Raw genomic sequence first — 14,963 nt, forward strand, 5'->3', positions numbered from 1 at the left:
AATCAAAGTAAAAGGTAATTGATATTTTTCTGCCTTTTCTCCAGCTGTGTGTTTTCTTAACCTTATACTTATTTTAAAACAAAATTAAAAATCCTGCCACTTTTAATTTGGCTTAAAAGCTTTTAAATCTTTTTTTTTTTAATTCCTCTTGCTTCCATTTTATATACCTTGTAGATTTCCTGAAATATCTGGGGCTTGGTGGGCAGGGAAAAGGCATTGGATTGTGCATGCTCTGTGTATAAGAATATTGACATTTACATGTGGTGCCTACCTTATGTCATTAGAACCCGCAGTTCGCCTGGGTGTATCAAACTGTGTTCCTAGCAAACGCATCATTCTACAACTGTGAGGAAAGATCGTCCTCTCCACTCCTCACTGTGGGTCTCTTATATGCAGTCAGTTCTTTCATGCATATTCTGCACTTGTTTCACATGCAGAACCCCTGGCAATGTCCATGAATAAGCAGGATTTCTGAACTGCAGCACAGAGAAGAGAGGGGAATTTATCCTGCAACGCAGATTAGTTTCATCTCCTTTAGTGAGAATTTTGGGCCAGATCCTGCAAACTTCACTGTCACAGGACTCCACCTGGGCAAGAGAGTCTTCTCACTTGCCCTGGTTTTATGGTGGCATGGCTGCAATGATGTGACTAAGAATTACTTCTGATTTATGCAGCCACAAGGACCTGACTCAATGCCCACCACGGCCAGTGAGAGTATTTTCTTTGATTTCAATGATCATTGGGTAGGGTCCTACGTGAGAAGAGAATCAAGCTCACTTTAAGTGGCATCACATCCACTTAAATCAAGTCTGACTTTGGCCCACTGATTAGAATGGAGCATTGCTTGATTGAGAACTCCATGACCCCCTTTTCTTTCTTTTTTTATCTTTCCTTGGATATTTCATTTGGCTCAAGCTTTTAAATTTATTTGTCAAGACGGGGTTTGATTTTTTTAAAATGCATTTATTTATTAAAACTGTGACTTTATCATGTGCATGTAAACTTGGGATCTTGCATCGTCAGCCCATGACGTTAGTAATAATAGTCCTTTTACTGAGAGGATGTTAACCAGCAAAAATACAAAAGCAGTCCTTGTGCTGTTGCTGGTTAACATCCTCAGAGTAAAAGTGCTAGCAAGAATCCTTTTAGGCTTCTACTCTTTTTAAGTGGCTAGACTTGAATGTATACATGGGTACTACAATTCCCACTAACTTCCCTGTTGCAAGGGGATAGGCAGGTTGTTTTCTAAAATTAATCTTTCCCCTCCCTTCTTTTTTTAGGGATTTATTATTCATCTGTAAAAAGTTGCTCGGAGCACAAGCCTGGCACACAAGAGTTTTGCAAATCAGAGTTTTGACCCTGTTTTCTTTGCCTTGCAGAGAGCTGCTTTACTACAAATTTACATGCAGGCTTTTTTCAATAATACAGATTTAAACTGAAAAGTCAAAGGGACATTCAATTCTGGACCCTTTTTCTAGTGGTGTAGCCATCTGTAATTTAAATCCCTCCACAATGACTCCAGTGGACCTATTCCAGGTTACACCAGCTGAGGATCTACCCCTGTGTGTAATGTGGATGTGGCCCTTTGTAAAGCAGCATAGACACCTGAACTGAGGGCTGAAAGAATTCAGATATTTCATATGGATTTTGACTCTTAGGGTTTTATCTGTCTAGGCTCATAAAGGCCACAGTAAAATAGCTCGTCACAAACATTAATGAATTTATCCTCACACACTCCCATGAGGCAGGTGAACGTTATTATCCTTATTGAGCAGATGGGGAGCTGAGGCACAGAGAGTTTAAGTGACTTGCCCAAGGTCATGCAGGAAGTCTGTGGTGAGCTGCCAACAGCACCCCAGTCTTGTGAGACCCAGTCTAGATCCCCCAACTACAAGCCCTTCCTCTGGATCCATAATGTCGAAATCAGAGAAGATAGAATCCAGCGCCTCTTCTACAGAGACCAATAAACAAGCTTGTGCAGGGAAACATAGAATAGCAGGGCTGAAAGGGACTTTAGGAGGTCATCTAGTCCAAACCACCTGCTCAAAGCAGGACCAAGTCCCAGACAGATTTTTGACCTAGATCCCTAAATAGCCCCCTTAAGCATTGAACTCATAGCCCTGGGTTTAGTAGGCCAATGCTCAAACCACTGAGCTATCCCTCTACCTCACATGAAGGGGTAGAATCCGTTCCTCAAGAAAGGCACCAGCCACCACTGTGGCCATAGCACAGTCCCTTAATGTAGGTCACTGAAGACGCCAGCACTTCAATTCATGACCATAATCCAAGTCAAGTACAAAATTACCAGTGCAAATTGCACTCACAAAATGGCAGCCATCCTATTGAAAATGTGGCTCAATATTTGTGCATGTGCCAAATGGGTATCTAATAGAAAAGCGACTGCCTCACGTTGCTCAGGTGCTTATTTGCATGTGCAAATATGGGGGAGAGGACATTGTTGCAGTCATAGTTTTGAAGGCCCTTAGAAAACTGGACAGTAAAGTACTAACTAACCCAAAGTAATGCAGATTGCAGTAATGCATGGTGCTTGAGCCATACTGTTGCTTGTAGCTACTGCAGGGATCTCCAAGTACTAGGGCTGATGCATTCCATATTAAATGGAGTCACACACAAGGATAAGCTGCAGTAGGAATTCTGGCCTGAGAATTTCCCTGTTCTGTTCAGCTGACATCAGATATTATTTAAATGTGCATTCTTTATTATTTACTTTTCATAATGTTTGTTTATGTCCTCATAATGTGGCTTGTCCTGTTTTATCAGCTCTTCTGGCTTCAACATAGGTGACAGTCCACTACAAAGCAGGCACACAACAGGCACCTTAAGATGATAACATTTTATTCATTAGTCAGATCATTTCTGTTTACTCTCAACTAATGAGTAGCGATACTGGACTAGGCAGGCCATTTGTCTGCTCTAGTTTTAGACATTCCTCTTTTGCTAAGGTTTGGCCCCTTTCCAGTATTGAGACAAACTTGGATGTGATTGTATCTGGTATCAAAGACGGGGAAAACCATTTTGAATGGCACGCTACCTTCACCTCCCCAGCATGCACCGTGCATATGAGATCACGCCAGTGGGAGTAGGGGGGAGGTGGTCTTCAAAATGGCTTCCTCCATGCAGCGTGATTTCACTTGCACAGTGCACGTGAAGTCATGTCAGCAGGGATAGGGTCACGCCGTTCCTGGAAATATTGGAATGTCCGGTATTCCGGGGATGTGGAAGTGTCCACCCTATACTGGATATTTTAATTATGGGCATTTCTACGCTACAGCTGTAAGTCGACCAAAGATAGGTCGACTTACAGCCAGTGCAATAACTACCCTGCTTTTGTCGGTGGTGCGCATCCTCACCCACAGCACTTCCACTGACTGAAGGGGGCGGGGGGCAGGGAGGACTGAGAGTCAGGGCTCTCAGATCTGTGCAGCTCTCCACTGGGAGTCCAGCTATGCCCTCAGCTCTTGCCTCCCGGCTCTCAAGCGGGAGCAGAGGGCAGCCGCCTGAACTTCTTGGCTCCCTGAGCAGGGAGCCTGTGGGCAGCAGCCCAGCTAGAAGTGGGGAGCTGGGGGCTGCCGGGTTCTAACTGACCAGCTTTCTTGACAAGACAGCCAACAGCTGATATAAGTAACGCAGTGTCTACAAGACGCTGCATCATCCTAACTACACCGACGTAAGTGCTACGCCTCTTACGGGGATGGAGTTATGATGTCAGCATGAAATAGGGCACTTACATCTGCGGGACAAGGCTGTAGAGTGTACACTGACATAATTAGGTCAATGTAAGCTGTCTTACATCGACCTAACTGTGTAGTGTAGACCAGGCCTATGCTACCACAAAAAGAGACATTTAGAGATGAAAGTCTGATCAGAATGCAAACTTCCTCCAAAGTTTGGGTGTGTCTGGATTTGTAGCTCCCAGTCAGCCCACGATAGAAACTCAGGTCACCAAAATCAGATCTGGATAGGGATTCAGATTCTCCCAAAATACCGAGAAAGACAGGTTCAACATGAATGGTTTCATTCAGCCCAGTGTCGAGATAACCCTGAGCTGGGAAGATTGGCTCCAGTTGCTGTTATTTTATTTAGTTGTAGTGCAGTAGTGCTTAGGAGCCCCCGTTTTGGGCGAGGACCCAGGTGTGCTAGGTGCTGTACAAACAGTATTGCTGGTCCTTCTCTTAAAGCTGCAGTGTTGTGGCTCAGGCCCATTTATAGCAAGAAGACAGCAGCCTCTGGCTAGCTTACTTTACAGCCTTATCGACTCATTCTGACTTTCATTAGTAATAAATATATACAAAAATGAGAGTTTGCTCTGCAGCCCTCAGGAACCAAAAGCCTCACCCGCCATAGCACAGACAAACCTCTGCCCTTGTGTACACCCATGAAGCCCCACCGCAGTCCAAGAAACAGTAACCAGTCAGGTTACAAAGCTGTCTGGTTCACTGTGTTGCTCTGTTGTTTCTACTGTTGTAGAGTCACTGCTGTCCACCCTGTCACCTCAGCCAATAAAACCCTGCAATGCAAATGAATTCAACTTGCGGGGGAGAAAGTGAAGCTGACTGTCAAATAAACCCTATAACCGCTAGATTTCAACGGCCTCACTACATTGTCCACACTGTTTTGCACCTACCAGCTACAGAGTCATCCATATTTGCACTGGAGACCAGAGAGTAGCTGTTCTCCTGTCGCTGTGCTGTTAGCCTGGCAGCCCTGCCCTGCAGTTTTTGCTTTACTCAAGTTTTATTTTTAGCAGTAGAAACAAAAGAAAAAAAAATCAGTATCCCAGACGAATTTCCCGCAGTAAGTTTACAAAGATTAGTTTAGGTCTATTTTCCAAATAGGGTAAGTCTTTTTCACCTTCTTGTTTCCAGCTAAAATATTAGCCCTCGCTAGACTGAAATGACCTCTTGTCATCAGGAAGAATGTCATGTTTCCATATGAGGTGGCTGTATTAAATTGACAGGAAATGCACATACAATATGTTTTTGATACACTGACTGAATGAACAAACGTGTTGATAAATAAATCAGGCTGCCGTTTCAGCCCACTCCTTTTTATAAAGGAAATGACCCCGTAGAGTCGGTGCCCACTTCTTTCACCTCACTGCTATTTTTAGCAGCAGAGGCTATGAAAATTTCCATTGAAGATCTGCTCCTCTCATTTCCTGGGTAGAGAAAACAGGAAGTCCTTTAAGCTGAGCCTAAGTCGGTTTTGCATGAAACTAGAGCAATCTCACCTCCCACTGGCAGTTTGATTACACTGCAAAGCCTCAGAACCACAACAGAGCTAATAACCTTCAGCTATACAGTTGTTTCAGTGAACTTGCACAAGTGGTTATGGGCAGAAGCTGATATAAGATATGGCAGGTGGAAGTTTAGGCATGAGGAGATAGTAAAAATCCCCTTCGCTGTATAATAGTTTTTTCTAGCATACCTCTGCTTTTCAGTAGGCGCCTCCAACAATCAAATCAAGGTCAGGAACATGAAAGCATATCCTGACTAGAATTAGGAAGATGTGCTAAATTCTGAGGTGTACTGCTAGTGGGATTTCTGTGCACGGAGGGGTAGAACCTACTTTCCCTCTAAATAGGTGTGTAGAAGCCCTGAATGCATTGAACTTAATACTGCTCTGCTGCATCAGTGTGGGGAGTCCAAATCCCGTCTGCAGAATAAAGCACAGATCACTGAACACTACAGTTTTTTTCAAAAGGGACACTATTATAGTATGAAACACCAGCTGGTTTGTTACACTGGCACTGTGTCTTTTAAGCAGTCCTTGCCCTTAACAGATTCATTTTCTATGGCATCTTAACATGTGGCACTGAATTTTTATTCTATTGTTAGGTTCATTCTCTGATTAATTAAAAAGGGTTCAATGTATTTTGATCTCTTTCTAACCCTGCTTCAGAAAAGAATCTCCTTATTCAGATAGGGTACTGAAGCATGCGCATAAGTTCTTTCCTAAATTGGCATTTCTCTCTCTCTCTCTGTACAGTGGCTTGGGCAGAGGATACATACTGTTTTAAGTGAACTAGTTCCAACAAAAATTCAAATGGCAGTTCTAAGTTCCCATGCAAAAAGGTGAGCCCGTGATTGCAAGAGCAATTAGAGATGGGCCCATTCGGATCTGGAAATGGATCCAAATCTGAATTTTCGCCAAAGATTTGGGGCAAGAAGAGAGTTTGGATCTGGTGTTCTGGACTAATCCATCTGTAATGCACCCCCAGTAATTGCATGCAAAAATTAGTAAGGTACTTACTATTGTGAGCATATAATCAATTTACACAAGCAGTTGAAGTAATTTTGATCATAGATCTGGGCTTCTAAAATTTTGAATATTTGGTTATTATGATTTTAACAAGAATTTACCAAGATCGATAGAGAGGCCCATATATTCATAATTATGCACTTTATTTGCAAATGCAATTGCCATGATTCTGAGAGGTTAAACTGAACCCACAAATAGCAAATTCTGGCAAAAATATGCACACATAATTCCTGTGCCAGATACAAATCAGGTAATGTCACCTCCAAATGAGATAGCTACCCATTATCTCCATTTAGCAGTGGAGATATGGCTAGGTTTTGCATCAGTTGTTCTGGCAGGGTCTGATGCCGCTTTGAGTTGGTATGTCCTGGTGTGTGGGGAATTTTCTTCTTCTTCTGAGCTTGGAGGGGTTGGGGGGCTGTCTGAAGGCCAGAAGAGGGGATTCAGGAAATCCTTCCCCCTCCCCACAACACACCTTTCAAATCTGTGAATCCTACATATGCCTATCACTACATGTGGTGTACCTGATCCGGTGCACTAAATGCCCCAATAACAACTATGTGGGAGTACGCTTCCCAGACCTGAAGAAAAGCTCTTTGTAAGCTTGAAAGCGTGTCTCTCTCTCACCAGTAGAAGTTGGTCTGATAAAAGATATTACCTAATATCCTGGGATTGACATAGCTACAACACTGCATACTACAGTAGAACCTCAGGGTTATGAACACCATAGTTATGAACTGACTGGTCAACCACGGACCTCATTTGGAACCGGAAAAAAAGCAGCAGCGACCAAAAAAAAAAAAAAAAAAGGCAAATACAGTTCTGTGTTAAACGTAAACTACTAAAAAAAGGTGGGGGGGATTTTTCTTCTACGTAGTAAAGTTTCAAAGCTGTATTAAGTCAATGTTCAGTTGTAAACTTTTGAAAGAACCACCATTTTGTTCACAGTTACAAACGTTTCAGAGTTATGAACAACCTCCATTCCCGAGATGTTCATAACTCTGAGGTTCTACTGTATATTGTAACACATAAGGACGTTGTTTTGGGTTTTTGCATAGAAAAGCAAGGAAGGGAGTACACTAATGCATTCTGTTGGTCTTTATTATTAGTCACCAGCACACAATGTCAGGAGGTTAGAGTAATAATTGCATAAAGAGACATGGAACATGGAAGTTTTATTTCTCTGCTGTAAAGAAAAATACACTATGCGACAAATATGTTAAGGGCAAGATTTTCAGAAAAATACTTTTGCACATGACTTACTTGCACAGAATTTTCAATGCAAGCACACAAGTTTGGCATGTGTAAAAATGCACTTCCCAAAATTTGGTGCTTCACTTTTCTAATTTTTCTTACTTCATCTTGGTAAGAATGTCAATATCCACTGACTCTTTGGGACTTTTTTGTCTACGAAGCAGGAAAAGAATTATTTTATGCATATGCACATTTTGGTGATCCAGTTGGGAACTGAGTTATCTGAGTGTTTGGGTTTTTTGTTAATAATAGATATGTTGTTATAAAATGTCAAGGGGATGTTTGAGACTTAATAGCAAAACCTGCTCAGATTGCTTTGGATTCCCATCACTTTCAGAACATGCTAAATCTCTTTCCCCTTTTTCATTTCACAGTTAATGAAATTATCAGGAAGGAGTTTTCTGGACTCCCTGCCAGAAATCAGACGTAGAAGAAGAGATTTGTGAGACAACTTTTACTGAATCCTTCCATAACTGACCTGTTTAGATCCTTCCACTGCCCCTTCAACCTTCTGCTTCCTTAATCGTTCATCTCAAGGCACCGATTCAATGCAAGGAACAATGTATTGGCATCAAGCTGACAGCCTTGACTAAGCAACTCGCCACCTCTCTCTGTAAACATCAAAAGGACACCCTTCCTTTAGTCCAAAGATTGTATTGTTCTCATATAACACGGTATGTGTCTTGCCTGCTGCAAAAATATATATATATATCATAATAATAAGGGAGAAGAAAGGCATCGCTCCAGAGCTCTGTTCTACAGCAAATGTGGTTATATATTAGCACTTAATTAGATGGTAACGGGAAATAAGGGCAGAGGGAGTGCTTGCATTTTATATAAGATTAACAACACTTTGCATTTAAATAGCAATACCTTTCCATCCAGATCTCAAAGCCCTTTACAAACACAGGTCACACATTATTATTCCCAATGTTATCAATGGGGGTAACTGAGGCACCCATCAGTTAAGGGACTTGCACGAGTCAGGCCACATCTACACTATGGGTTCTACATTGATGGAAGGTGTTTTTCCATCCCTGTAGGTAATCCACCTCTCGCAGGGGCAGCAACTAGGTCAATGGACGAATTCTTCCATCAACCTAGCTGCATCTATCCTGAGGGTTAGGTCAGCAAAGCTACAGTACACAGGGGTGTAGCCATGTTGAACTAATATTTAAGACTAGACCAGGTCTCAGTCTGATCTGGGAACAGAACCCAGGTTTCCTGACTCCTACTCCTGTGCTCAGCACACCACACTGTAGTTGCCACGTGAATCCAGAACTTTCTTTGTTGTTTTTAATCAGAGTTGATGTGCCTTTGAAGGAGAGGGATGCTTAGAGAGAATTAAGTTAAAAGAGCAATTCAACGTTTCTAATGTACAGCCCAAGTTAAAATAACCCCTGATAAGATGAAGCGGATGCATCTATTGGAGTTACAAAATTCAAGCAGAATTATACCTGTCAAAAGACTTTGTGATTGACCCAAATTACTGGTTAGCCAATACATTGACAGCTTTTAATTTTTTTATTCTAATAAAGTGCTGCTGTTTATTTTCATGTAGAACCTGCCTTCAATTCGTAACTGCTCTCATTTAGAAGCCACAACATTTAACCATACAAGCTGCAGGGGAAAGTAATTACATCTAAAAGAAGCCACACATTTATTTGTCTTTTTTTCTTTTGCTTTGAAAAGCCAGCAGCAATTTACAGAAAGGCTGAACTTCCTTGTTAGTCTAATAAGTTAGCTATGTACGACTTCTAGTGCTAACACATAGTTTGAATATACTGTGCTCATGAAAGTTAATCACAATAAGAAACAGAATATGGATAATATTTGCCATTTGCAGATGCACAGCTAGTAAGCTTGTCAAGTTTCACGCTTTCCATTTTTAGTGGGTTATTGCTTCCCTGCCATGATAAAAAGATATAATACTTGGATAAAGAAATACAGTAAGGGCTAACCATAATATTGCAGCAAATGTAATAATGTAAAAATGTAATAATCTTTTGTTAAATTAATGAAATCAATATCCTTAAAAGTGCTTGTAGGAAATTTGCAGTGCTAAAGATCCCTCTAGAAGGCACACTAGCTAAAGACTCAAGGGTTTCAAAGCAAAGATTGCCAGTACCCATGTGTCTACATGGTGACAGCATGAATTAGGTTGTATGAAAATATTAGATCAGAACTTCTGTAGAATGTTTGCCCAATGCTGCATGAAAGATAAGTGCATAGACCCCATGGAATAAGTACTGGGTTTGGCACAGCCATTCTTCATGAGTTTTGTGAAAATATATATTTTCTGCCACTAAATTCTACCACTTAAGATATGCAAAGGCTTATATCCTGGAGAGATTTAATGGATAGCATTTCACTAACTCTCTCCAGGATATAAGCCTTTGCATAGCTTCAGAATGCCTGATTGAGAAATGGACCTCAACCAAAATCTTGGATCTTAAACAACCCAGGATCTTTGGAGTATCTGAAATCAGAATTTTGCAAATGGGAAAAACAAAAGCCTGGATTCAAACCTTCTTAGGTCATTTAAAGTTTGAGTTTATATCCTGAACAGAATTTTGTGGCTTACTGGAGCCCCTTTCTATTCTTAATCAAAAAGTTGATTAGCTATGTGGCCTGCTCATGAAGTTTGCTTCTTCTTTTTTTCAGGTGGGTCAAACATATACTGCTCATACATGCAGACAGTGTTAGTGTAACACACAGACCAAGCAGGAGCATTTCTTCCAGTTGGAAGGTATTCTGCTTTGTACGATTAGAATCTTTTTCAGAAGGTCATTTTCCCATATGCCATTTCACCAATACTAAATGTGACTATCACACAATACTGCCAGCAGTGGATGTTTCAGTCTGCCATTCATATAGCCAGCTACACATGCTCCATCTGTAAATAATACAACAAAAGGTTCAAGTCCTGGTCCTGTACCCATTGAAGTCAATAGACTTTTTGCCATTGGCTTCCATGGGAGCAAGCCTGGGGCTTTGAATATGATGAATTAAAAATGACCTAGATGTAGTGGAATTATTGTATATTATTCAACAACTCTAGGTGCTATGTTTTAATATGTTTTAATTTCCTCAGAGACTTGCTTTAATAATGCAGTGTACCATGAGATATTTAAGATCTCTGGTTCTTTTTAAGGCAGATAAAGTTCCAGGCAAAACATCCGATTGTTTTGAATTGTCTTGGTTCTCAAGGAACAAAGTCATCTTGCACAAGTTGTTTACTTCAGCTGACTTTACTTGAGCAAGTGTGTAGTGAGTTTTCCAGTTTTACACAATTTGGGCATAAAGTAATTAAAAGCTACCATAAAAATTACTTGGCAGATTTGTTTTCCCGTATGGACTCTCTTCTTGTTGGATTTTAATAAGCAGCACAAAGAAATATGTGAACTAATTATTTTGTTTACACAATACATTGGCTAGATGGCATGTTCTAAAAACACTGCAACTCATTAAATGATAGTTTAAAAATAAAACCCCAAGAAGCGACAGGTTTTCAACAACATTATACACACAAATGCATGCCTGACTTGGACAAGTATATGGGGTAATTGCACACACAAATCCACTAGAAACCTTGGTCATCTCAACATGCAATTACCCAAATGAAATGTGAAATCATAGTACATGTGTTCCCATTAAGTGTGCCTACCTGTTCTGGCACTGCCCCTAAATTATCAGTTGAGCATCCTGCATCATTTCCCCATTTTACATATTAGGCTTTTCTTACCATGATACATAAATGTATAAACCAAACAGGAACTAAGGTTTTGATCCTTAAAATGTGACACGCACGTGGAGTTCCACTGAAGTCACATTGCAGGATTTGCCTGTTAAACATGCTCTCTCTTCTATTTTGGTGGAAGACTTGTTTTGTTTTTATTTTTAAATCCATTGATCTTACATTTTCCTTCAAGAGCTAGGCTGCGTACGGTGGGATAGTAATTTTTATGTGCTGCAAGGGTTCTAGTGCCGCTTGCATTAAACTGGAGCTTTTCTTCCTAAGTTTAATACATAGCTAATTAGATGTATTTGTGTATGAGCATATACACACATATGTTATATACTTGGGTTGCAATCCTGCGACTGGCACCAAAGGGACAGAACACTGCACCCGCATGATGTCAGCTAAAGGATCAAGGCTCTTCATACATTCATATAATATAGACTACATTTTAGTGGTTTTATTTACAGCTACATGGAGTCTGCCTATACTACTGTATCTGCTTGTCATCATTTTACATGCAAAACATTCGATAAATAATATAGTCTTAACTAACTTCATATTTATTTCTGGAGAGAGGGAGGAGGATCCTAAGACACAGCGTAATGCAGTTTTGTCTCTTAAAAATGTTATAGCTATGCTGAATAGCTTCAAAATATATAGTACTAAATTATTTCTTTTTTTTTTTTTTGCTAAGCAGTGTTTTTCCAGTATTAATATTGTTACATAAATAAAAATTGCTCTCTTGCTCTCGCTGTAGAAACATTAGGTTCAACTTTGAAGAGTTAATAGCATTTGTGAGTAATTTGTTCTCACTTTATCTGGAAAATAGCCATATTTGCACATGAGGAAATTCTGTCTTTCCTCAGTTATCTGAATGTTTCACCACAGTGCCTTCCTGCTATTGTACCAAAGGCCCGCCAAATATAATGTCTGCAGGGTGAACAACTCTAATGTGTTTTCCATCAATGTTATACCATGCTAAATACATGGGGCTCATTGTAACTCAAAGTGCGTCTAGCTGTCTTTTTTTCCCCCCACACTTTTCCGTCATAGCTTTGGCTGCAAATTACAGGATGCGCTTCTATAAACTGTTGCATCAATTATATAAATATATAAAATAAAATAATCATTCTTGATACATAAACAGTCCGAGAGCGTAATGGGAGTTGACAGCTATAAGGAAGATTTTATGTCAGTTACAAATGTTGTAAGTAAAGTTTGCCAGGGGAGTAATTGCTTGTGAAGAGATTTGCAATGAAATATGCAGCCCAGTTTTGTTTTTCTCCATGAGAATGAGCAAAATGTAAGATCTGAACAGCAGCAGTGGATTGAAAGTGTCTATTGTATGTGTTTTTATTGGTAGAAAGAATGTAGAAGAGCCATGTTTTTTGCACTTGCTTTATTTGTATCCATGTAAATATGTATTACTTCATTCTTCTTGTAGGAATACACCATTTTCTGAATGTAGTATATTTCCAAAGACATAACTATGTTATTCTCTATTGTATAAAAATGCTGCTGCTTGATAATATATCCAAAACAGTTCTCAAAATTAGCTAGCATGTTTTTTAATATATTTTGTAATCGATATCTTAAAAAATAAAAGTGTCTATGCTTTTTATCTGCCCCAAATATGCAACATCTTTTGCATTAGAAATGGTATTTATAAAGGATTGTTTTGCATTTTTTCCAAGTGGATTAATTTCTCTATGCATTTGTTATTGAACTTTTCCCCCGTAAGATAAATGATTTCAAGTTGGTATTTGATAAGTGTTCCAAAGACTCCAAACATGTTTTTGAACACACTATTTTTCAAAATACTTCAATGTGACTTGTTTTCCAATGAATCAGTTTCCAAATTGCTACTTATCACAGAACAATTGTTTCTTACATGGATTCAAGAAAATGTTTGTCTAAATTTAAGATATAAAACTGGGTCAAACCTGGTGATGTTTGACCCATTTTAAATTATCTGATGGCCCAATTTAGTATTGAATGTTTGTTATTTATACTGTTTGTGCTTATGGAATTGGGAGAAGTGCCTAAATTGGATTAAGAAAAAGTGAACCACAGATTCCCCAAAACTCAGTTACTTACTGTTTCCTATGGAATTTGTGATGTGTTTTTCGTATTGTCCATGATTTCACACGTAATTCTAAAGCATTTAGCTTGATATGAAAAGGGATAGACACCAATGTACCAATTAGCTCTTAATACAATATGAACTATCCACCCCTTTGAACATTTCACATGAAGTTAGTAAACCTTTCTCTTACATCTGTGCTACTGTGTAACCCCAGTGAATGACAGTTGCTAACAATTTGCTTAACCAGCATCAATCACCTTATTATAGTCTATGTAAGATTTATCTATTTTTAATTGTTCCTTGTGTGTAATCCAAAGAAATAAACTGGTACCTGACTAATGTTGCAATAAAGTTTCAAATGCAGGTGCTGGTAGCTGTATATGATCATATAGGCTGCCAATGAGAGGCAATCAGGGGAAAAGTTTATATTTCGAGTTTCCTTCGCTAACTCCCCTGAAACTGCTACAAAAAAGCTGGAAGATTCCAGCAATAATGACCTATGCAGATGCTACATGGATACACTGAGTTTCCAAACAATCCATCTATCTGTTATAGAGTAGATGGGTTATTTTCAAATAGTACTAAGGCCTAGACTGCAATGCTCATACTTATGCTAAGCAGTACCTTACTACATGAGTAGGCCAATGGGTGTCGGCAGGTTGTAGACTATGGGTGAAGTCAGGTGCTATTCAGTGTCAGTAAGGGTGGCATAATTGGGCAATAAGTAAGTAAATCAATTAAAAAATAACTATTTCTGGTGATCCCTGTATTTCCAGGCTCGCTGCTCAAGTCACAGTCTCCATGTTCAGCTAACACTCTGCGTTAAATGCAGATACTCACCTGAAGTGAGCAAATGACTTTCAAACAGACATTTTACTACTAACTTGCTTGTGCAAAAGTCTATGCTTAAAAAGTGAAGAGGGGTTTATATAACACACATTCCTATGCAAAAAATTGTTAACCTCCAATTCAATGATTTTTCCTATCTGTAAAATATTTTTATATAGCTTGTACTATGATAGTTTAGCAATAAATCAAAGGATAACATCTGCAGCATGTGTGTTTGTGTGTTCTTAAATACCTGTATCACCTTATTTACAGTAATTAGGGTTGATCTTGTAACATTCACTCTCCTGAATAATCCCAATGAGACTGCTTTAGTGGGATTCTTTGGTGACGCTAGTATGAGTAAAAATTTCCGAATCGGCATCATTGTTTGCAAGCTAGATAACTCCCTGTGAATCAAAGTCTTCTCTGGTTTCTGTAGAAATTCAGATTGAATTACATAGTGAAAAGAAATGATAAAGTCCATCCTTAGCTCTCAACAGTCATTTTCTGTTTTCCTAGTAAGAGAACCAAACAGGCCAAATTAACAGATGCGCTGTAGAGGGTTACGGAAAGGTACAAATTTAATTTCCATTTGAGCAAAGTATTCATATACACAGTTTACAGTTATTGGAGATGTGGTCCGTTTAATTTGTGTTCATCTAAATCCCAAATCTGCAGTTCTTTTCTGGACACACTAAAAGGTACATTTTCAGACTGCTGTGCTGGAAAGGTGCCCAGAAAGCCCATTATTTCTTAGTAACATTTAAGTTT

General features: G+C 39.4%; 1 protein-coding gene across 1 annotated transcript in view; it reads left to right on the forward strand.

The window, feature by feature from the left end:
- The window catches only part of NFATC2 (nuclear factor of activated T cells 2), a 121,279-nt gene extending 106,875 nt beyond the window's left edge, over positions 1 to 14,404 (forward strand). Inside the window, exon 9 of the mRNA XM_034787608.1 lies at positions 7,911 to 14,404. Coding sequence (XP_034643499.1) covers positions 7,911 to 7,966 — 56 coding nt within the window. The 3' untranslated portion in view covers positions 7,967 to 14,404. The remainder of the gene's footprint in view (positions 1 to 7,910) is intronic.
- Positions 14,405 to 14,963: the final 559 nt, after the last annotated feature.

This window comes from Trachemys scripta, chromosome 12 (genome assembly GCF_013100865.1).
Source record: "Trachemys scripta elegans isolate TJP31775 chromosome 12, CAS_Tse_1.0, whole genome shotgun sequence".
NCBI classification, from domain to species: Eukaryota; Metazoa; Chordata; order Testudines; family Emydidae; genus Trachemys; species Trachemys scripta.